This window comes from Anthonomus grandis, chromosome 15 (genome assembly GCF_022605725.1).
Source record: "Anthonomus grandis grandis chromosome 15, icAntGran1.3, whole genome shotgun sequence".
In the NCBI taxonomy this organism is placed as follows: Eukaryota; Metazoa; Arthropoda; class Insecta; order Coleoptera; family Curculionidae; genus Anthonomus; species Anthonomus grandis.
This window is the reverse complement of record NC_065560.1, coordinates 14,480,702-14,505,932: the sequence shown is the minus strand read 5'-3', so window position 1 is coordinate 14,505,932 and position 25,231 is coordinate 14,480,702. Positions and strand designations below refer to the sequence as shown.

Here is a 25,231-nt window from a genome sequence, read left to right as displayed (position 1 = left end):
CATTTAATTTCAATAATATTGATTGTATGTAATATTAAGCAATACATGGTTTTCAAGGTTTTTTTTAATCAAAATTTTGTATATTCTCTTCTCGCCAGTAAATTACTTCATACTCCAGAAAAGAATAAATTGAGGACAATTTTTTTTACTTAACTCTTAAATTATAATTTAACCAGAGTTATGTACCTTTATCCATCGGCTATAGGTAATAAAACAATTAGGTATTATACCTAATCAGAAATAACCTTTTGGTCTTAAAATTATGGTCAATTTTTTTAGTGCATTTTAATTTGTTTTTAAATTTCCTGGTATTTTTAGATAATATGGATTTACATTTTAATAATGACCCTCCTAATAAAGAGCCCTCAGATCCAAGCCCTCAGGGCCAAGAGCAGTCCAATAAAAGTAAAAAATGATGTCAAAATAGCTTAGAAAATTGTCTCAAAGTCTTTGAGTATGTCGTATGTTATCGCTAGCATTTTTTGTTTTAGATGAAGAGCCTAGAATGGATATTGACAGCAACGTTTATCAGGTTGATACTGCACAAAGTGCTACTGATTCTGATGAATCTGATCCTTTTGCTTGTTCTGGAAGCTCTTATCAACCATCGTCATCAGAACATGATATAACTGATCCTGAAACAGAGGATGAAAACCATCAGGATGTTATTCCAAAGAAACGAAGACGTCAAAAGGCAAACAAGGCTCTTTGGAAACGATCTGTTGTTAAAGACCTAAGGCTTAGTGGAAAAAAATACGTAAACCGTGCTGGAAAAGAAATTGCAGAAAAAAGGCCGAAAACTGTTGATTGCTCCAAGTGTCGGTACAGATGTAGCACAATTTTTTCGGAAAACGAAAGAGAATGAATGTGCAAAGAGTATTATAACTTATAAGCCAATTATAAGCGACAAAAAATGCATTTGAGTTCTTTAATGGAAAATGTACCAGTTCAAAGAAAGAAAAATAACACTTTAAAAAAAAACGGAAAACCTTTAGAATTTACTATTTGAAACGAGCAGAAAAAAGATATCGTGTGTGTTTAACATTTTTTTGCGCTACATTTGCTATCGCATCGAAGTGTAGAGAAATGTGCAGAATCAATTAGTGAAACTGGCCTTTACGTTGGTTATGATAGAAGGGAGGATTCAAAAGCACACAATGTTACTTCAGATCAAGACAAACAGCATGTAAAAGACCATATCAATTCCTTTCCGAGAATTGAGTCGCACTATTGCAGGAGGGATTCCTCTAAGTAATATCTATCTCCTGAACTTAACATTTCGGCAATGTATCGACTTTATAAAGACTGGTGTGCAACTCAAAATTTAAAAAGTGTCTCTCAGTTTGTCTATGAAAAAATATTTCGCTCCTTCGACCCTGCCCTGGCTTTTTATAAACCAAAAAAAGACCAGTGCTCAGTTGTAATGCATTTTTGGCGGCAAAAGACAAAGATCCACTTAGACAAGATTACGAGAACCATAAAAAACGAGAAAAAGCATCCATGGACATGAAAGAGCAAGATAAAAAAAAAGCTGTTTCACAAAAAGGTGTTACCTTTAGAGCTATTACTTTTGACCTTCAGGCTATTTTGCCTATTCCCTATGCTGGTGATTGTCAGATATATTATAAACAACACTTAAATGCATATAATTTTACGATTTATGACAGTTCGACACGTGATGGTTATTGCTATGTGTGGGATAAAACCCATGGTAGTAAAGGAAGCTCAGAAATAGGTACATGCCTTCTAAAGTACATACAAAGCTTGCCTAATACGGTTGAGCACTTATAATCTTTTTCAGATACTGCTGATGGTCAGAATCGCAACAAGTTTGTGACTACAGTTTGATCATCTTAAAATAATAGACCTTAAATTTATGGAATCTGGTCATTCTTATCTGGAAGCAGATTCCATGCACTCCACAATCGAACGAGCGAGAGCTCACAAAAAAATTTATAATACACGAGAATGGTGTCTACTAATATCTACTGCTAGATTAAAACCAAAACCCTGCCAAGTCGAAAATCTGAAATATTCAGATTTTTTTGATTTGCAACAACTAACTAACGGTGTTATTATTAACACTTCCGTAAACACTAACGGAGAGAAAGTTTCGTGGATGCGTATAAAATGGATACGCTTGGAAAAGATCAAACCCTTTATTATACAATATAAATATGATTGACTATGTTCTGATTTTTTTTTTGAACTCGATATTACAGTTAACAGAAGGCGCTCGGGTCAAAAAACTGATTTGAATTCTTCTGAACTAAAAAGCAAATACAAATCCCGACTTGCAGTATCAGAAAAGAAAAGGAAAGATCTTCTTTATCTGCTCGGACTTCCAACAGACTCAGACACAGATTAATTTATATATTTTTTATGTTACTAATATTATTACTAGTTGCTCAATATTATTATTTTTTTGAATTTGGTAGTATTTATGTTTATCAATGCCCATTTACTATAATGTACAGTTGTATTTGTTTTTGTAACAAATGTGTTAAGGAACATATTCAGTTTGTACAAATGAGTTAAGTGAATAAAAATGTATTTTTTTAGTTTCCCTTATTGAATATTTATGAAACTAACATTTTTAACAACACTGGAAAGGACACTTATCGTTTTAAAAAAATTACAGGCCAATATGTACAAATAAGCTCTAAATTTAATCTTATAAAACCATGAATTTAATTTTTTTAATTCTCGAAAATTTCAATTTTGCACTTACAACATTTGTGCGCTTGACCATCGATATACAAATATATGAGTTTATATCGAAATAAATAACATTTGCGTTCCCTCTACCAACATTGCTGATTAACGGTGTTTCATCCAGAGGCGGACACAGAACTTCAATAAGGAGGGGGGGAGGGCACTTGCTAGTATAAATGCAGTTAATGTTGATGAAAATTGTTTAAAATAAAAGTTGTTTATAAGTATACATATTTTAAGTTGTTTATGTGCTTATTGTAGTAGGTAAGTATAAATAAACATGTTATAATATTTATAAATAAAAGCCAGAATGATATACACTTTTTATTATAGGTAGATTACAACACAAAATGTAGTCTATGTTTTGATTTTGAAATACGATTGATATTTTCTCTACTAATGTCTGGATCAAAATGTACATGAAGTAATGCTAAACCTTAAAGTATTTCTTGTGACATTCGATTTCTCAGCCATGTCTTCAATTTGCCTAAGGCTGAAAAGGTGCGTTCAGCTGACGCACACTAACTGAAAGAGTAGTTAAAATTTGTAGTAGGTTGCTGCAGTCTGGATTATATTTACATAATTTAAGAATATCTATTAGAGAAAGTTCCTTTTTATCTTTTCGATCGTTGTCGATTTCTCTTAGGAGATTCATTTTTCAGAGCATAATTTCAGACTTAAATGCCGTTTCACAGATTGATATATCATTATTAGATAAAATGTGATTTAGGTTTCCACAGTCACATAGTACTCCTTAAGTAAATTGCTTGGTAATAAAATTGCAAGATTAAAAACTATTATTGCTTCACTACTGAAACGAAAATTTAAATCTGAAATTATATCATCTAATAATGGAATGTTAAAACTTTTCCGATAGTATTCTTCAACCGTTTCCCCATTATAATTTGATCTTCTTGTATAGTAGGGTAATATTCTGGGTTTTTGTAAAGTTATATATCAAATCTCTCGGCCTGAGTTGAGATGTCGTTCCATATTCTATTGAAATTAATATCAGCGTTTTCTCTTGATTTTTTTAAAATTCAAAAGATCAGTAATAAGGTTTCCAGCAAAAACTAGAACTAAGCTTTGTCTTTGAAAAAGATTGCTAATACGATTGCTGTTGAGAATAAATCGTTTATGCATTTTAAACCACCTATAAATAAAGATGTTAACTATTTAAAACGTAAACTATATAATAAAATATTAACCTTAGAACTAGAAATATTGTCATTCCAATTCTTTATATTTTCATGTTTATTATTTTCATTGTATCGGTGCAAGTTCCGACACAATTACTTATAAAGGGTGTCCCAATAGGAACGCACGTTTTGAATTGCGCAGCATTCTTTTTTATCGCAGTATGTCAAAAAAAAAACTGAAAAGAATAATGTAAACAGTTTGCGATTAGTAGCCATGGAACGATATACGGTCGAACAACGAATTATTATTGTTAAAACACACTACAAATATAGAGAATGTTTTGCGAAAACAGTTCGTAAATTGCGGAGCATTTTTGGTCGACACGATGCACCAAATCACACGACCGTCCAAAGACTAATTGATAAATTTGAACAAAATGGTTCTGTCGTGGATGTAAAAACACCAGTGCGTCACCGTACTAGCCGTTCTGTTGAAAATATTGCCGCAGTGCGTGAAAGTGTTGGCGAGAATCCGGGAACATCTATCCGTCATCGTGCACAGCAGTTGCACATTTCGAAGAGCACTACCCACCGAATTCTAACAAAAGATCTTCATTAACATGCCTATAAAGATTCAATTGACCCAAGAATTAAAGCCAGTGGACCATGCGACGCGCCGTACATTTTCTTTTTGGGTACTGCAAAAACAACAAATGGATGTCGATTTTTCGAAAAAAAATTTGTTTACCGATGAGGCACACTTTCACCTTAATGGCTTTGTTAATAAACAAAATTGCCGAATTTGGGGCGAAGAAAATCCTAGAGTCATTCATGAGATGGAAATGCATCCATTAATAGTCACTGTTTGGTGCGGACTTTGGACAGGTGGAGTAATTGGACCGTACTTCTTAGAGGACTGAAAATGCAGTTACCGTGAACAACGAACGCTATCGTAATATGCTCACTGAGTTTTTATGGCCTCAATTGGATGGTATGGATACGGGAGGTATGTGGTACCAACAGGATGGTGCGACATGTTACACGTGAAGCAATTCAATTGTTGCAAAGAAAGTTTCCCGGTCGTGTCATTTCACGGAATGGAGACCAGAACTGGCCCGCAAGATCATGCGATTTAACGCCTTGTGACTTTTTTCTTTGGGGTTTTTTAAAATCCCTCGTATACGCTAATAACCCAACAGCAATTCTACAGTTGAAAAGGGAAATTAGACGTATTATTAGCGAAATTGGGCCGCAATTATGTAAAAATGTAATTGAAAATTTCTCAAAACGAATAAGAGTCTGTCACGAAAGTCGAGGTGGCCATTTGCCAGATATTATTTTTCACGTTTAATTGCAGTGTATTAGCTTTACATTAAAATATAAAGAATACTCAGTTTAAAATAAATTATGACTTTTATTTACCAATTAAAACGTGCGCTCTTATTGGGACACCCTTTATTAAAAAAAATTTTTTCTAATATGCTTAATACGAACTGGCCCAATCGTATCCCATCGATTTTGGGTTCATTCTCGATACTAAACTCCTCATAATTGAGCTCATGCACATCAGTGAATCCAATAAAATTTTCTTTTATATCTGAGTTATAAAGATTTCTTAAAATAATAGTTATTTGGGATGTTGCAGAAATATCGGTAGTTTCATCAAACATTATAGAAAAAACTTTGATTCATTGACAAAACCTTCTAATTATGCTTAAAACTTTTCTCGCACAACAATCAATTATGAAGTTTAGGGTACTTTTAGATATACAGGGTGGCCCATCGATAATGTACCGCAAGGCATTACAGGGTGGGAAAAAAAGTTTTCGGCAAAATCCAAAAACACGTCAAGTAAGTTTGTCAGGGGAACAACTTTTGACATAAAAACCATTTAAAAAAACTTAACCCCCTAAGCGGCGGTGACATCCCCTAATTTTTTTCAAATAGGACGGGTGATACTGATTGAGTCAAGTGATATCTCCTTAAAAAGGTCTTGCCATTCCCGATACAACGCTGTTTAGTTTTTTAAAATCGAGTCACTCGTTCAAGAAATATGGGCCCTTGAAAGTTGAATAATAATGTGTGAAAATATCATTAAAATTTATTGAGAGAGTGAGACTGAACCCAGAGTGAACATAGAACATATCTTTAAGTTGAAACACTATGTAATCATTTCAAGTAAACAAACCATAAGGATGCGAGAATTAATAATTTTTTGTCTTTTAAATGAACTTGTCGTTTTTGCGGCAAATTCTTTCTTTCGCATTTAGTGAATAAAAATATCCGGTTTCTTTCTTTACAATTAAATTAGGTCAAGTAGTTTTGCTAGATACCTGTTTTGTGGTTAAAGTATTTACAAATTGTTGAACATTTAAATTTATCATCAATTATGGTGTACTCAATTGCAGAAAGAGTAGAGATTATTGAGACCGGGTCGCGGATTTATTTAATAAACGGCATCCTGAGAAATATCTCACTGGGAAAATTGTTCGGGAATTGGTTGCAAAGTTTCGCGAAACAGGTTCAGTTCATAACAAAAAAGAGGAATATTGAAAATGCAGGGTTTCATGAAGCTATGGAGATTGCAGTATTGGGCGTAGTTGCAATGGATAGTACGCTAAGAACAAGACAACTGGCCATTGCAACGGGCGTGTCTCGAATAAGTGACCAAAGGGTATTGAAGAAATACAAGTTCCATCTCTATAGAATTCGCTTAGTGCAAGAATTGAATGAAGAAGACTTTGATCGTCGCTTGCAGTTTTACGAAGTTATGAATGAGCGAGCGTTAAATGTTTCATATTTAATGTGTGTTTTTCGGACGAGTGTTCTTTCTTTCTAAATGGTTTAGTGAATCGCCACAATTACCGTTATTGGGCTGACAACAATCCAAGGATTTTCCACGAAACACACACACAACCCCCCAGAAGTTGTATGGGCTGGTATTTTTGGAAATGTGAGCCCTTTTTTCCTCCCTGGAAATTTAACAGACGATATGTAGAGTAATGGCGACAAATATGGAATACTTTTTTTAAAACTGCAAAATTATATAAACTTTTTTATTTTTTTAACGCAAAAATATTAGAAGTAATTAAAAAACATATTATATTAAGCTATTATAACTTGTATCTGTAAAAAATAAAAACGTTTCAAAAATCGTAATAAAAAAACTAAAATATTAATATTTCCCTTTTTTAAAAAAAAGGGTCACAAATATGGAATACTTAGAAAACTAAACTAAATACTAAATCTATTGGCAGAAATCGCAAATATAAATGCCAGATACTTATGAGATACATTGCAAATGACACCATGAGTTGCAGGATTCGCACTGTATCCACTGTTTCTCGGATTTTTTGCTTTCCAAAAACTTTCCACCACAAAACAAGCTTTCTGGATTATCAGAAAGATCCGGTACTTTTTCACCATTTTCGCCAGTACATAATGAATCATCTGAGTCTTCATCTGCCACAAAGTCTTCTTCAGAAGAGCTACTTGATTTTTCTGAACTGTATCCCAAATTTTTTGTCTTACGCTTAGCTTGACTTCTTGATGAGATGGCTGTTGACGTGATGGGAGTATCGGAATCAGTCGAGCTTGTTTTACTCTGCCCAATTTGTTTTTTAACTTGAAGTTTTGATAGAAGTAGTTGAAACAGATGCTTTTGCGGATGATTCCAATTCTGTTTTGTAAGGTGACGCAGTTATTACGGCAGCTTTCCCTGCTTTTCGTCCTTGGTTGCTTGTTTTTTTACAAATGATTGAGACAGGCGAGACCATCTCAGGAGTTACAATATTTGTTGGTGGCGTCGGATTTTCAGTATCTTGAAGTACTGGAAGAGGTAACAACAGCATCAAGTTCATCTTTTTCGATAGTTTCGGAGGCAAGAAAGTCAGATTCACGAAAGACATTTGGATTAAGGGGAAAAATTCCGATGGCTTTAAAACCACTAACAGCAATCTCACCACGCTGAACTCTTAAATAAGCCTTGCCGAAAATTTCCATCACATCAAATGCGGTTACTGGTCTGGCATTTTGTCATACCCACGTTCTTATCTCCTCGCTGTAATGAGCTTCGAATGGTCACATAAAAGATTTGTCAAGGGGCTGAAGTTTATGTGTTGAATGTGGCGGTAAGCACACAATCGTAACATTATTTTCTCTGGCCATATTAATGACATCAATATTGCGAGTATGCGAGTAATGACCGTTTAATACGAGCATAACTGGAGATTCAGTTGTAGGCTTTACTGTCGCTACAAAGTGTTCAAACCATTTTGTAAAAATGTTATTTTGTATCCACCCTGATAATTGACATTCGAACTTTGTCCCAGGTGGAGCCCCCTTTGTAAGCTGCGGGCTTAAGTTTTTTCTGGGGAATATAACTAAGGGTGGAACAAAACTGTCCCCTGCACTCATACAAAATACTGCTGTAATTAGTGAGCCTCGTTCTGCGGAAGTCATGCTACCAATTTGTCGTTTACCTTTACATGTCTTCTAAATGACAATGTATCTGAGTGCCGTCTCATAAACAGCCTAAGCCAGCCTTTTCCAGCTGTTTCTTTGCCAAAAGGATTTGGCAGATTATTGTTTTAACAGCAAGCTGATATGCCATATTCCTTATGTCGTTTCTGGCTAAACCAAAATACTTACTTTCTATATGAAGTAAGTACCTTATAAGTTCACCTTCTAGTTCCTTTGTAAGCACTGTTGGTCGACCTAGTTTTGTTTCAGCAGAGATATCTGGATCTTCGTTTTTTCTGACAGTGTCTAAAAAGGGTTGTTCTGGAACATTGTAAGTTTTGGCTGCCTGCAGGTACCCCATTTTCTGTTCCTTAACAGCACAAATTGCTTGTATCATATCATTTTTTTCGTAATATTTTCTTTTTCGACTACCTTTTGATGCCATACTGAAATTTAAAAAAATCACATAGTTCTATTTCATCATATAAAAATTGAGGTTTCTAACGCAGAGTACAAGCGCAAGATTTAATAGGTTTACAATGGCCTCTCTTCTGTTTATTACTTTTTTTGCTTTTTTAGTTACAATAATTGTTAATTAATATATTATTTAGTATAAAAGCAAATTTAGAAATGCTTTTATAGCAACAAAATATCACTATTTTAGTATTCTTAATGGAATACTATTCCATATTAGTGACCCTCATAACCTAATCTTATAATATTCTAAAAAAATATTTCTATGTTAAAAAACAAACTTAAAAAGTTTAAGAACAAATTTTGAGAAAACGGTTAGAGATAGACGCAAACTTGTTGGTATCAGATTGAAGATAAAAGAATGCTCTATCAAAATGCATTACTAGATATAGGGTGTTTCATTTAAAAAAAAAAAAGCGCAAAATTTAATTGAAAATATTATTATTTGAGTAACGATTTTGATCACCCTGTATAAAAATAAAAATCTTGAAATTTTATTTCAAGATAAAATCAACTTAGGCAAGGACTCTAGATAGATTTTTCAAAAAGATAAATAACGTCGGTGGTAAATATTAATATTGAAGTTAAACATTGGTTTTCGTGAAAATTTCTTTAAATTGTTAATAACTAGGCAACGTCGCATTTTAGTGCAAAACAATTTAAGGGTTAAAAAGAAAGTCAAATGAGATTCCCATTTCAGAAAAAAAATAGGTAGTTCCATTTAAAAAAAAAAGTTCAAAGTATGTATCACGCTTTTTTGGAACACCCTGTATCAACCAAACTAATTTTAAAAAGTAGTCAATTAACATTCCCACTATTAAAGTTTTCGAGCACCGCGATATTAAATGGACCTCTTGTCTATATACATACATAAACACACATTTCTCTTCTGCAGTTTTTACACCTAAGTTTCTCTAGTCTACTGGTTTGTTCCATTTTATATATTTCATCAATTTTTAATCGTAATCCTTCCTCTACGTAACCGCCCTTTAATGTTATCTTCGTTTTTATCCCTGTGATATGTATTTTTTTAATTTGAAGAGAGTGAACTACGACTTCGGTAAGTGTTTTTGAAAGTTTTCCTTTTCCCCCAATCTTGAAGCTCTATAATATGCATATTGTCATTGTATGTTAACTTATGTTTTTTATATTTTTTTAATAATTTTCTTAACAAGTATTTATAGAAAATAGAGGAAAAGAAACAAAAAATGTTAAAGGCCATTTCTTTCTATCTATTTTAGAGCCCTGAAGATGAATTAAATATAATTCGAAAAGTTGGTTAGAAACAAATAGTTTTCTTTAAGAATTGACCAATACACCCACAAAATACCACATCTAGTTACTAATTAAATAATAGATTCGCATTGTTGATTATACTTTGAGATTACCTTTATCAATTATTATCAATTACCTTTTATCAATCGTCTTCATGAAGCTCACAGAAGTTTTATTTTGTATGGATGAAATTTATTGTCTTTCAATACTCTTGTTGAGGTTGTAAACGGGATTGTTCCGTATGAAAATCCTGAAGATATTGCCAGTTCACGAGTGCTCTGGGTGTTGGCAATGACCTATCATGATCCAACAGAAGTGTCGGACAGGAATTAAATATTTCAAATTCAACCGTTTTTAAAATTGGCGAAACAATTGCTACGACTGTTTTAAATACTCCAAATCTAAGACGATATATCCTGATGATCAATGGCGATGACTGAAGTTTTGTAAAATCGTGATAGAAAAAGCTAATATGAACTTTGTCGTACTTTGAGCTTTGAATATCGTACCCAATACCCTTAAAAACATAATGTTTGCTCAAATATTCTGGGAGATCATGTTATAGCGCTATTTCTTATTGATGGTTTCCTGACTTACTTGTTTTTTCCTTTTTCTTAGTTTTTCCCTTATTTGTTTTTGTCAATATCAAGTCATTTCAAGGGTTTTTTCACAATCGGTCTTACATTTAAACGGATCTATTGCTATCGGTTATATAATCGCGAAAGAATTCTATTTTGTCCTTATGTCAATATTAATAAGTTTTTGTTATTTAATTATTATAGCAGAATAAATGATTTTAATTTGAATGACAAAAATATCTAGACCTACCATGAAACCAGATTATTTCTGCCGTTCAAATTCTCCCGGAAGTAGATTTAAAACTGCTAAATTTTCAGAAAGACGGCTGTCCAGCTCATAATACGTTAAGGTAAACGTATTTTAAATAATAATAGTATATATATTATATAAATTCTATTGTCTATATTAGGCCAGGCGCGCACATGAGATTTTCTGTCGCACGACTAAAAAATCGTGATCGCAGAAAAATTTATCTACAATTTTTTGGGCGCGCATTTGCGATGAATTAGTCGTAACTACATTTAGTACCATTATGGATTTTACTGAAACTGCTTGTGTGGTTGCTTTAATATTACGAAATAAAGCTTTAATATTACGAAATAAAGCCGAAAAACGACGTACAAACCAATATTGGGTGCATCCACTAATAAGTCAAAGATTGGTAAAAGGCCAATTTTACAAAATTTATAGCGACTTAAGAGTTCATCCTCAAAAATTTTTTTAACATTATAGGATGAGTGTGAACAGTTTTGATGAATTACTTCAAAGAATAGGGCCGAAAATAACATATCAAAATACTAAGTGGAGAAATTATGTACCACCCGAAGAGCGCTTATCGGTCACATTGAGGTAAGTAAATATAGACTATTTTTTTTTTAAATTTTATTCTCAAATAATTTTGTGTTATTGGTTTGACATGTCATACTGAAAATCACTGTTATAATCAGAGGGCGCAGGTGATGATACGATAGAATAGTCAAATGAGGAGGAACCTGCTGTAGGGGATAGTAAACTATTTAAAAATTGCGAATAGTAACTCCTCGTAGAACATTCTGAATTCTGTGAAACGGTGGTCTGTGGACGTGACTGCGAAATTGTTTGTAGGTGTCTCGGTGGCTAAAAATTTGGCAATGGAAGTACCTGTGAAGGCGGTTGGTAGCTATCTCGACGATGTATGTCAGGATAGTGAATAACTGGCGGAGCATAGTAATTCCTGGCATATTTCATTACATTTAAGATCTCTGTTTTAGCGTAATGTTTTTGTTCGTCATTTAGTTTTTTTAGCATGGGGACAAGCATTAAAGCAAATTGCTTATTCTCGTCGATATCTTCGTGTCTTTTTTGTTGAAGAATTCTTAATGAGTGCTCTCGTACGACGTTATATTTTGTGTTGTTTTCTTAGGACGTCGAGTTGTAGTGTTCAGTCGATCTTCATTGTCTTGCAAAGTAAGACGTTGAGTGGGCAGTGTGTCCTGTTCTTCTTGGATATTATCATTGGATTTTTCTATGGGTGCAGTGTTACTACTTGTGGGACGATCATTCATGGAAGGAAGCAGAAATTATAACAAATCGAAATATACGTATTTTCTTCTTTTTTTTGCAGGTTCACCACTCTTCACCTTTCGTTGAGTTGCCAGTTCCCTTGCAAAGCAATCCTTCAGATTCTTCCACTTTTTTTGTATTTATTTTTATGCAATATGAAATCAAGCAATATACAGGGTGTCTCACGGCAAGTTTTCGCGATTTATATTTGGAACACCGTGTAGTATATATTAACTTATATATATGTGATACATTAGTGTTCTTGAAATTTTGCGTGGAATCTAAAAACAAAATAATTATACTGGGTATTCTATTTAAAATAAGCGAGTAGAGGTCTATTTCTGGTATAAGTGAAAGTGGCGCCATTTTCAAAATATTTTAGAAGGGAAGAGCACCCTCAAAAACCTAATATACATATATTTAAGCTAATGTATACTACACGGTGTCCCAAATATAAACCATGAAAACTCGTCGTTAAACACCCTGTATCATATATTTTTATACCAGCGTCGCACAGAGGAGTATCCAATATTAATATGCGGTCAAAATTATTTTATAGCTTATTTTCATACAAACTTTTTTTAAATTTTTATAAGACAAATATCTGTTATTCTTGATACATAAAAACAAGATCTATACAGGGTGATTAAAAAAAACAATATTAACTTCAAAATATAAAAATAGGTTTATTGACAAACTTTAATTTTTTTTTATAAGCATTTTTTTAATTTTTATCTTTTAAAAACATTAAATATTAAATATAATATGTATATAAATATACAGTGTGTCTACTTAAGTTTGCACCATAATGCAAGAAACTTAAAAAACTTTAATGCCGGACTTTTTATTACTTGTTTTTTAAAATAAAAAAGTTTCCTATAATTATTTGAATATAACTGTGTGAACTTATGTAGATACACTGTATATTAATAATAATGAAAAGTATAAGGTGATTTTTTTAATTTAAATCTAAACTAAACGAAACGTTTTGTAACACAATATGCGCACATACAAAAAACTCATGTAAACAAACATGAAAATAAACCTAATCCTCATCCGAACTTATTTCTAAATTCACTACATCATCTTGTTTTTCATATTTGTCAACAATATTATTATAATCTGATAATGAATCATCTGGAATCTCTGAAACAAGCAAACCTAATGTTTCTGTCATAAAAGGTTTACTTTTTTTTTGCCTTTTTTCTCTTATGCTAGAGAGATAGGGATCAGAGGTTAGTAGAAGTCTATTAAGAATATCTCTATTCGTATCTATTCTTGTAAATTTCCGAGAAAAATTTTGCCTATATAAGCGAAAATGCTTATTTCTTGCCTCAGCAGCCTCTTCAGATAGCTGGCCTATAGGCAAAATTGCATGTGAGATTACTGTAGCACCATGCAGCAAAATTTTGTGTAATGTTGGTGACATTGGGTACCAGCCATATAGTTCGACATAAAGCTCAGCTGTTTTTCTTGTATAGAAAGCAAATTTTTCCACATTTATAGCATGGCCACTAGAAATTGCCTCCAAAACAACTTTTACTATTAAAATTAACTCTATATTAATTCCAGTAATTCGCGAAGATATTTCTGGGTTTTCAAAAAATCTTCTTAATGTGTTCCCATCATTCGTATTCCCAAAACCTGCCTTAGGGATATCAACTAACAGACCTAATTCTTCTTTAAAACCTTCTTAAATTTTGCGTTTTGTTTCTGCTATTATTGTCTTTTCTTCGAAACTTCGAATTTGCCACTTTTTTACTGGTAATTTATAAGACACGTGAAGAAGTGACTCAAAGCATCTTATTCTGGCATGAAGAACAGACAAACCTAACCTAAGAGCATCAGGTTTAACTTTTTTTAAATTTTCCAATTTATTAAAGTTTTTTGAAGTTTCTCCGTAAAGGTAGCATCTCATTGTAGAAGCCGTATTTGTTGCGGCCAAACATACTTTTCCATCTACCATAGTAGGAACGAGAGTATGAGAAATTTTAAAAGTAGACCCTAAAGGAGTTTTTATTATAGTTTTATTCAAATTTGAAGCTTGGCTTTCGACGTAATTGATTTCTTCATTTGTTATATCATTTGATTCGTGAAGAAATCTGATGCGAATAGGTCTGCAGTATCTTGTCGATGAAGGTACAGGATTTTTCCAAATAATTTTTCTATCTTTGTTAGAAGTTACTAATCTTACAGGAACAAACGAGCTTTGAAAAATATGAGAATCACTTGCTGGAACTCCAGTTTTAAATTTTTGCTTAAATTGGGATTGATGAGACCCATCACATCCCCACTTACATAAAAGTTCTAACTCAGTTTCTGTTTCAGAAAAACTATCTAAAACTTCTCCTAAATATTTGCATAAACGTTCACACGTATGGTCCAGTAGCTCCTGCAACTTAATTTCCGCACATACTTCGGTGACACATATTGCTTCTTCCTTCGGATAACAATCTTTTTTTGCAGTTTGTATAAGTGAGTAGCAAGGATAGATGTTTTTGTTGCAAATCTGAATAATTTCATACTGTTTTCTTGTAAGATCAGCTTCGACAAAAATTGAAAGAGCCTGAGACGGACTGTGTTTTTTAACAATACATTTTTGTGAAGAAGAAATGACTTTTCTAATTTTTGAAACCCTGGTAGGAGTTAAGGTAATATCCTTTATAATTTTAGATACGTCAATGTTTCCGTCACTTCGTTGACTCATTTGGGCAGCATACGTAAGCTTAACAGAGGATGCTTGCGCTCTTAAATCTTAGGTTTTACGTCGCTTACTGCGTTCACTTAGATCCCCAAATTCCTTTGGTGGTCTACCCGCTTTTGGAGTTATGTTTTCCCACATAATTAGGCTAACCGACCCATTAAGCCACTGTTCGTTAGTTGCTAAAAAACGGTCCTCTCTTCTTTTAAAATTCCCTAAACTTCTTTGAAAATAAGAATTTTCCTATTCAGGACATTTTGTGATGAATTTCAGTTTTTTTTCTAAATATAAAATTCTATCAGCAATAGTCTGTTCGTCACATTCTTTCATAATTTCATATAGCGATCTTCTTTTGAAGTCCTTTTTAATAATCTCTGTAACAAAAGACACTTCATTAAAAACATAAAATACGTATATGTTTTTAAATCGTGTTTTGCATCTTAAATGCGCATGAAAGGTAAAATTTTAAATTTAATAAGCCATCTTAAATTACCGATATTTGACATTTGTTTACATGACAATAAACTCTAGAACTTTGACGTTTTTTAAAAATTAAAATGATGCAAGTAACTTCTAAACCGCATACAACTTACACCAAGATTGAACAAATTGTGATTGCTAATGGGTAATTTATATACCTATAGCTACTCCAAAAAAAAAATATTTTAAGCAAATGGCGCAAATATGCGCAAGATTTTTTTTTAGGACATTTGTGTCATAAGGTCAACCTATAGTATGCTTCAAAAAACTGAGCCCGATCTAACCAGATACACAACTTTTTACTCTTAGTTAAAACAAGAAAAAAATGAAAATACACTAAATATTATGGAAGTTTATTAAATACATTAGAAACTTGATGCAGTTAAAATTAAAAATTAAATTATATATCAAAATAAAGTACTTACCATCACGATTCCCCTCCATAATTCTTAAAATATAATATTACTTTATACAAAAGCACGAACGGACTTTAAAATCCTAACTTAGCAGCACTACTAAATGAACTGTAAATTCAATTTTAGTTCCTTACCTGCCACTTGCTTGCGTTGCCAAAACAATTTACATTGTTTTCAAAACAATTGTTTTTTTTTGCCTCGCCAACTATTCCTCTTATCGCAAAAATGTTTTATTTACGGTTATATATTATATTGAGTTTTGGACTTATGACCGGGTTTTTGATTTGAATACTCCTCTGTGCGTCGTTAAATTCGAACAAGCAAGTAATTATTATTATCACTTTATTGATACAATTTTTGTTCCAGATATCTTGCCACTGGTAATAGTTTCAATTCTTTACACTTCGAATACCTACTAGGAGCTACTATAATCAGAGAAATTGTTAAGGACACCTGTGAAAATTTCGGATTTGTTTACAACCAGACTGCATGCCAGAACACATACGATTAAAGAAACCTGATAAGACCGGCACAGAGTTTTATAACTATAAAAATTATTTCTCGACAATTCTTCTGGGTGTAGTTGACGCCAACTATTGTTTCTTTGCTATAGATGTGGGTGCATATAGTGCCGGTAGTGATTCTAATGTATTCAGAAATTCTAATTTCGGCAAAAGACTACATAATAAGCAATTAAATGTTCCAAATCCACAAACCCTACCTCATGATGAAGTTGGACAAATTATGCCGTACGTTCTTGTAGGAGATGAGGCATTCGCACTATCAGAACATGTTTTACGGCCTTATCCTCAAAGAAACCTAACAATGAAACGAGTATATAATTACAGACTGACTAGCACTCGTCGGATGGTTCAATGTGCATTTGGGATTTTAGCCAACAAATGGCGAATTTTCCATCGGCCTATGGATGTGGCCATCGAATTTGCTGACCATATTATAAAAGCATGTTGTGTTTTATATGTGCGGAAAAAAGGATGGTAAGGTTGAGGATAACTTATAATTATTTTGCAAATTACTTTACACCCCACAAGCCTTAATACCGTGGCAATATGATAAAATTTAAATTTTACCGTTTTATAACGGTTAGGAATTAATTAAAAAATATAAACAGTATGAAAATACCTTTCTTTTGTTTCTCCGTTGCAGAAATTTCCATCCAATTGCGTATTACAATCATACAAACTTCGCCCCACAGTATTTCTATTAAGTTTCGGTATCTATACTCTTTTAATTGCTTGTTGTAAAGAGCAGGTCTTTTTTCCACCTCGGTAATTATTCTTTCTGTGTCCAGGACAGTATCTGAACAGTCATTCCTGGCGGACAATTCGTCATTCGTCGGACATTTTATAACCGGCAGCCAAGAACGATAATATGCAATAAATCGGTGTGGCACAGTCATAGAACACTGAATTGCTGCTAAATAGTCGCAGGTGCGTGCACGTTCATTTCTCTCCATGCGACTTATTTTGCTTTGCGATAATCGCGTCGCGTCAAAAATAGAACTGGTCGCATCTTTTTAATCGCAGCGATTATTTAGTCGCATATGCGCGCATTTGTATTAAAAAAACTGTGTTTCATTTTTGCGACTAAATAATCGTGCGACCGAAAATCGCATGTGCGCGCCTTGCCTTAATATAAAGAGCAAACTTATTTTTTTTTAAGCTTTAATTTTTAAATTGCATTACACATATTAAAACATTTTAAGAAAACACGCCCATGCGGATTTTTCGCTCTAGTATGTAAAACCTGCATGGAAAATATTTTAAACATATCTCTATTTTTGCCGAATATTTCTTCAGAATCTTGTCGAAATCTATGCGCACTTCGTAAATACCAGAGGTCTACTAAACAAAATTAAACAACGAGATCAAGAAACAGCAGTTGTTCGAACAACCAACAATCTGTATAAGGGATCGTTCGCCCCCAAGAAAATAGGTTTGAGCTTAATAATTACTATAAGTATTTATTCCAGTTGAATCATCCACCGTCTTGTGTAAACCAATTAAGGAAACTAAGTAGTTTTCTAAGACTAGTGTGGCATATAAACATAACATATATGTATATTAAATGTCCTTTATTAGAAAAAGCAATTTAATAATAAACTAACCATAAAATTAACAAATAAAATATAATAATCTAACATGTTAATGTTCTGTATGTATAACAACTTCAATCCAGGATGTTTAGAAAATATAAAATTCACTGGTTAATAGTAGGAGACTATAATAGCACAATTATTTAAATTTTTATCGAGATTAAAAGAAAATACTTAAAATATTAAAGGGATAACATACAAAATTTTTACACTTTACAATTTTATTTACTTCTTTTGAAAAAATTGCCCATCAAAACTATAAAATTATTCATGTTCTATTGTAAGTAAACGTGTAATTGAAGCGCTAATTGTATCAATACTTTAATTCCAGGCATAAAACTAGCAATTTGCGCAAAATCCGGACCTTGAACCAGTTGGGTATGTAACTGAAGCCCACTTGCGTAATCGCCCGCTTGGACAAACTGCACTATTTGATGTAAACTAGTTAAAGTGTTTTGCGATAGCTAAAATAACCATTGCGTTAGTTGATTGAGAAAACAATTAATAAACACGAAACTTACAGAGTTGTAACGTAGACTGTCGTAAAGCGTTTCAAGTCTTCGACCCACATCTTCAAGTTTTCGTTTCGTTTGCTAAAATCGACATCAATTATTTAAAATAATTTAACATTTATTAAATAAAAACCACTTACCGGATTATTGCTGGTGCAATTACATCTCTCTTTCAATTCATCAAATATCTTTTGAATTATTTCGTGTTCCGAGGGTACAGGTGGTTTATGAACAGGTTGTGGTGCAGCTGGTTTTGGCATTGGAGGAGCTATTGCTTGGCTCTGGCCACCACCTAAAAATAACGCCGCACTTAAAATCATACTATTTTGTATAGTTTAGTGATCGACCACACTAAATAAACTTTATACAGTATTGGCCATAAAAGTTGGAACTTCTAAAAATTTAAAATTTTTCCAATGGTTTAAATTTACAGGGTGTTTTTTATATATTGCGACAAAATTCAGGAACGTGTTCTTTGGACAAAAATTCGCAAAAAAGTTCCTATAAACATAGGTCCTAAACCTTTTAGATTTTGAGCTACAGGGTGGTAATGTTTTAACAAAAAAATGATTTTTTTCGATAACTTAAAGACCCCTGTAGATATTTGTTCAAAGATTGGTGTGCAGGGTCTGTGTATCCAGATCCATTTACCAACATACTTTTAACATTTTTATGTTCTCCAGTGGCGTGTGTGAGGGTTTTCCGCTGAATACGTTTAGAAAGATTGAAATGACTGAATACGTTTAGAAAGATGAAAAAAAAATGGTACGTCACTGGTTTTTCTTGTATTAAAAAATATTTTTAAATTCCCCGTTTTATTTGCAACATTTTTGATCCCTTGGACTTTGTCCGTTAGATGCACGTTTTCGTACAAAAACGTTTTTCTACTTTGACGGATCGCTAAAATTTATTTTTTCTATGATCGTTATAAAAAGTAAGTTTTTTTTTAAAATTTTATTTAAAATTTCATTGTAGTTCATAATATGTCACTTTATTTAACATGTTAAAAAAAGTGACATATGAGTAACGTGTTAACGTAACTACGGACAACCGCCGCAACAATAATCACATTCTTGTTTAAGAATTTAATCTTTTTACCACATTCTTCCTCTTCCCACGACAAAGTTGATATTTGTAAGATTTTGTGATATTTTAAATTTTAAATTATAGATATAAAAAATTGCTAAAAATTACACAAATAATGAAATGTGCGATATGCACTTTAATTATGGACTGGCTAACGGAAACGCACGAGAAGCCTTGCGTATTTATGCTGAACGTTACTCGAATCGTGTTTTTCCTCATCACTCCATGTTTACGCGTTTACACCAACGTCTAAGTAAAACCGGCAGCTTTAAAAAACTCACCGCAAAAAAAGGACATCCTCGCACAGTTACTCCTCAAATTGAAGAACAGGTGCTCAATGAATTCGAAGAAGATCCCACCACAAGCACTAGGAAAATTGCTCAGACGGTACACATTAGTAACTTTACAGTTTGAAATATTCTTAAAAGAAACCTTTTATACCCGTATCATATTCAGCGGGTGCAGGTACTTTTGCCAGGCGATTTTCCGAAAAGAACAGCTTTGTGTCGTTGGATGCAAGAACGCATAAGGCAAGATGCACCGTTTATAAGAAAAATACTTTTCACCGATGAGGCTAATTTCTCCAGGGACGCAATTATGAACTTCCACAATAACCACATATAGCATTATGAGAACTCACATGCTGTGGCAGAAAACCGTCAACAGCACCAGTTTTCACTTAATGTATGGGTCGGCATTATTGAAAACTTTCTCATCGGTCCATTTTTTTTACCAGCAAGGTTGACTGGACAAGTGTATCAAGAATTTCTTGAAAATGAATTACCAGCGATGCTAGAAGATGTCCCCCGCTGATTCAGCTGAGACAGCAAATGTTTTTTTTACATGACGGTGCTCCAGCCCATTTTAGTTTAGTGGCTCGACAGTATTTGGATATTACGTATCCAAATCGTTGGATAGGTCGGGGAAGTATTCACCCTTGGCCCCCCGGTTTCCCGACTTAAATCCGCTGGATTTTTTTGTGGAGCCACCTTAAATCACTGGTTTATAGAAATCCAATTGATAATGTGGAGGAATTGCGTAATGGCATTATAACGTCTTGTGACATAATTCGGCAGACACCAGGAATTTTTGAACGTGTCCGCCAATCAATGCGACGTCGATTAGATGCTTGTATTGATGTTGGAGGAGCACACTTTGAACAACTTTTGTAAAAATAATAATATTACTTAAATAAATAATAAAAAATGGAATATTTTTTATCACTTAAAAACTTGTATTTTAAATTAAAGATTGTAGAAGCAAAAGTTTTTGTAATAAATTAATTAATAAAAAATTTATTATTTATTATGAAAATTACAATAAACTAAAAAAAAACGAATAATTACTAGAATAAAGAAAGTCTAAACAAATCTGAGCAACATGTCCATGGTTTTTAATTTTTTGTGCGAAAACCGTGCATCTAACGGACAAAGTCCAAGGGATCAAAAATGTTGCAAATAAAACGGGGAATTAAAAAATATTTTTTAATACAAGAAAAACCAGTGGCGTACCATTTTTCTTTATAAAAGTATTCAGCGGAAAACCCGCATACACGCCACTGGAGAACATAAAAATGTTAAAAGTATGTTGGTAAATAACTCTGGATACACAGACCCTGCATCTTTGGACAAATATCTATAGGGGTCGAAAAAAAAAATTTTTTTGTTAAAACTTTACCACACCCTGTAGCTTAAAATCTAATAGGTTTAGGACCTATGTTTATAGGAACTTTTTTGCAAATTTTTGTCCAAAGAACACGTTCCTGAATTTTGTCGCAATATATAAAAAACACCCTGTATATTTTATTTTTGTACATCCAATCAATAAACATATTTATAAGTAAACAAAAAAGCATACCAGAATTTCAACCTTATCTTGTTTCAGACAATAAGAAATACTTTAAATTTTTGTGCTGGACAAAATGCTTGGAACTTTTTATAAAAGATGTATTTTACACGCAGTCTTTGACACACCAGTGTGCAAGTGGGTTCTTTTTATTTATTTTATTTTGTGTTACCATGGGAAAAGGGAAGGCTTATTCCTGCGACCTTCGCTAAAGAATTTTAGATTTTTACAATCAGGGTGTTAGGCAGCGTAATATTGCTCAAAGACTAAACGTTCCTAAGAACACCGTGTCATGGATAATTAAGAAATATCGTATATTTGGAAATGTGGTACCAGGTAAAAGCACTGGAAGACCTAAAGCCACGACTGCCCGTGTAGATAGGCGAATTTTAAATATTTCCCAGAATGACCCATTTTTGTCATCCTCCAAAATTTTACAAAAATTAAATGAAGGTGAGCCTTCCAACATCTCTACAAGAACGGTAAGAAGGCGATTGTGTTCTGGTGGACTTAACAGCTACAGACCTGCTAAAAAACCTTGAAAGAAAAATGTCAAGTTACGCCTACAATTTGCAATGGATCATCTTAACTGGACTGTACAAGATTGGAAAAAAGTGCTATTCAGTGACGAATCTTCGAAAAAGTTTAATCTGTTGACCGAAAGGTGAAAGACTCAAGAAAAAGTTTATCCGACCTACGGTTAAACATGGAGGTGGTAATGTGATAGTATGGGGATGCTTTTCTTGGTATACTTGGCCAATACATAAAATTGTGGGGAAAATGGATCGATTTATGTATTGGGATATTTTGCGAAATATAATGGAGCCTTACACATTTGAGTCTATGCCAGTAAATTTTGTATTCCAGCATGATAACGATCCAAAACATTCGTCAAAATTGGTAAAAGAATGGTTGAACCAAGAAAAGATCACAGTTTTAAAGTGGCCGGCCCAGAGTCCAGACTTAAACCCGATTGAAAATTTATGGAAACATCTGGATCGCAAAATTCGGGCATCTGGAACAGTCAAAAATGCTGATGAACTATTTCATAAGCTTGTTGAAGCCGGGACTCACATTGACAGACAAATAATTGAAAATTTGATTGAATCAATGCCCAGAAGAATGCAGGCAGCAATTAATGCTAAGGGTTACCATATCAAATATTAATTATAATATTATGGTTTCAATAACTTATGGTTTATGTCGTTTTTGAATAAAAATCATTTAGTTCCAAATGTTTTGTCCAGCTTTTCTTAAATTTTTATTCCGAACTGCTACTGGTGCTGAATTTTTGTCAACATTTAAATTAATTAACACTAGTTTTTTTCGTGTACACCAACTTTATAAAACAAAATAAAATGCTTATTAAAAGGCACACAAAATATAATAAATTTTCAAAAGTTCCAACTATTATGGCCAATACTGTAAGTATTTGTTGTTATATGCCATTCCTTATCGGAAATATCGATCTCATTATCCTAATAATAAAAAAAATAGACAAACCATTTTTTTATTCAAACTTAAATTGAACAAAAACAAAAAAAAATTAAAAAAGTAAATATATTAAATTTTTAAGCATGTCATATTCAAACACTATAAATCCACAAGTCATAAAAACATTATTTTTACGGCAGATAAAATGTTGGAAATTGCACGTCAAGTCAATACGCAGATGACGAATAGGTTCTAGTTTTTCAAAACTTAACTTTTAAGCAAACAACATTGGATAAAATTTATATTTTGTTTAAAGTTTCTTTATAGTAAGCTTGAAAATTTGTATTTTGGGTTTTTAGAAAAGATGGTTGGCAGCTAATAATGATGAGCCTTCAGTTTAATGTTAAGAAATATACATTTATTCGTAAAGTGGAATGGAAATAAACATACGATTTTAGTCATGTGAGTTTAATGCTACTCCTGTTGATTACGAATTAATTAGTATAAAGCTTAAATTAACTAAAAAAAAATATTTACATCAATTTAAAGACCTGCAGCGTGATTTTTGATATCACCAACCTTATTGACTTTACAGGACGTCATTGTATTTTTTGATACTGCTAAATTAGTTGGTGTATTTTAATATAAATTTTCTGAGGAGAATCTGTTAAATTTTTTTTTAATTAAGCGTGAATAATTAAGTTGTTATAACAAACAACAATATAGGGTGTTTCCTAACTACGGTACGAAACTATACAGGGTGAATCGTTAGGTCGTTTTATGAAAAAAAGTTCCTATGAACGTATGTCGGGAGTTGCTTTGTTTCTGAGATACAGGGCGATGAAGGTTCAAAAAAATAACGGTATTTTAAAAATACTAGAACTATCCTTAAACCGATTTGGTTGAAATTTGGTGCAGTTATTTGAAGTTATAAGACGCTTATTTAGCTGTAACTAGATTGAAATTATTAGGTACAGTGGCGTGTCAGTGGGCACCACATGCTTATTGCTGAGAAAAAAACAAGGCCAATAATTAATTGTTTTGCAGCTTTTTATTTATTTTTGTATTTAAGCAACTAAAAATACAACTTTTTCGTATCTTATCTTATTATCTTCATATCTGGCTTTGTTTTTGAGAAAAAAAATTTAAAGTATCTTTAACTCATTCTAAAAATTATCCATGGACGACAACATGAAAAAAAAACCAATTAATTCGATAAACAATTTCGACCTTAAAGTACATGAGCAAAATGTCCACCCTCCAATGCACGACTTTTTGGTCTCTTGTGTCTTGTTTACTATGATAATAAACATTCAACTTCTACGATTTTTATTATCAGATTTTTGAAATACAACAAAATAACAAATACATTGCTTCTTATGACAAATAATTGGGAAGTCCATTCAAGTACCTCCTTTGTACCTACCTGCTTTGGAGACCAGCTGACAGTGATAGAATTGCTATAAGTAAAATTCAGCTGTCAATTAGCAGTGATTCATTACTTCATCATGAATAATTTTACTAACCATGAAATGACCGACATGCACTTTATTTATGGATTAACAAATGGAAATGCGGAAGAAGCACGAAGAATTTACCAGGACAGATATCCTAACAGAGTAATTCCATGTGCAAAAACATTTAGAAAACTACATGCAAGATTATGTGAAACTGGGAGTTTTAATAAAAATATGGGTGGTGGAAGACCAGAAACTATAACAACGCCTGAACTGGAAGAAGCTATACTTGATGCGATAGAAGAAGATCCTTCCACGAGTATCAGGAAGATTGCACTGCAGCTTGAAGTCAGTTCAAAAACCGTTTGGAAAGTTCTAAAAAGAAACCTCCTGCATCCATATCACATACAGCGTGTACAAGCTCTACTGCCTCGGGATTTTCATCCAAGATTAATGTTTTGCAGGTGGTTGATTCATACGATGGCACACAATAATAATTTTCTACCAAATATTTTATTTACGGACGAGGCAAATTTTTCAAGAGATGCTATTATGAACTTCCACAATGATCATTTTTGGGCCGACGAAAATCCCCACGTTATTAGAGAAACTCATTTTTAGCAACAATTTTCGCTGAACGTTTGGATAGGAATTATTGGTGACTACCTAATTGGCCCATTTTTTTTACCGGCAAGATTAACAGATGAATCCTACACGGATTTCTTGCAACACCATTTACCCACTTTATTAGAAGAAGTACCCCTATAAGTAAGAGTCAACATGTGGTTTATGCACAACGAGGCTCCAGCTCATTTCAGTGTTCTTGCTCGTCAGCATCTCGACGTCATCTACCCTAATTGCTGGATTGGACGTGCAGGACCTCAAAATTGGCCGGCTCGCAGTCCTGATATGAATCCCCTGGATTACTATTTATGGAGCCATCTGAAGGCTCTTGTTTATAAAACTCCTGTTCTAGATGTGAATGACTTGAGGAATCGG

The 25,231-nt window shown here is 33.0% G+C and overlaps 1 protein-coding gene across 2 annotated transcripts in view; it reads right to left on the bottom strand.

Annotated features, from left to right (window-relative positions):
- Window positions 1-17,858: 17,858 nt before the first annotated feature.
- The window catches only part of LOC126745303 (protein transport protein Sec31A), a 141,919-nt gene continuing 134,546 nt past the window's right edge, over window positions 17,859-25,231 (bottom strand). For both annotated transcript variants that reach the window (XM_050453074.1, XM_050453075.1), the window contains 3 exons: window positions 18,551-18,702; window positions 18,420-18,491; window positions 17,859-18,362 (listed from right to left, as the gene is read on the bottom strand). In XM_050453074.1, coding sequence (XP_050309031.1) covers window positions 18,174-18,362; window positions 18,420-18,491; window positions 18,551-18,702 — 413 coding nt within the window. In that variant the 3' untranslated portion in view covers window positions 17,859-18,173. The remainder of the gene's footprint in view (window positions 18,363-18,419; window positions 18,492-18,550; window positions 18,703-25,231) is intronic.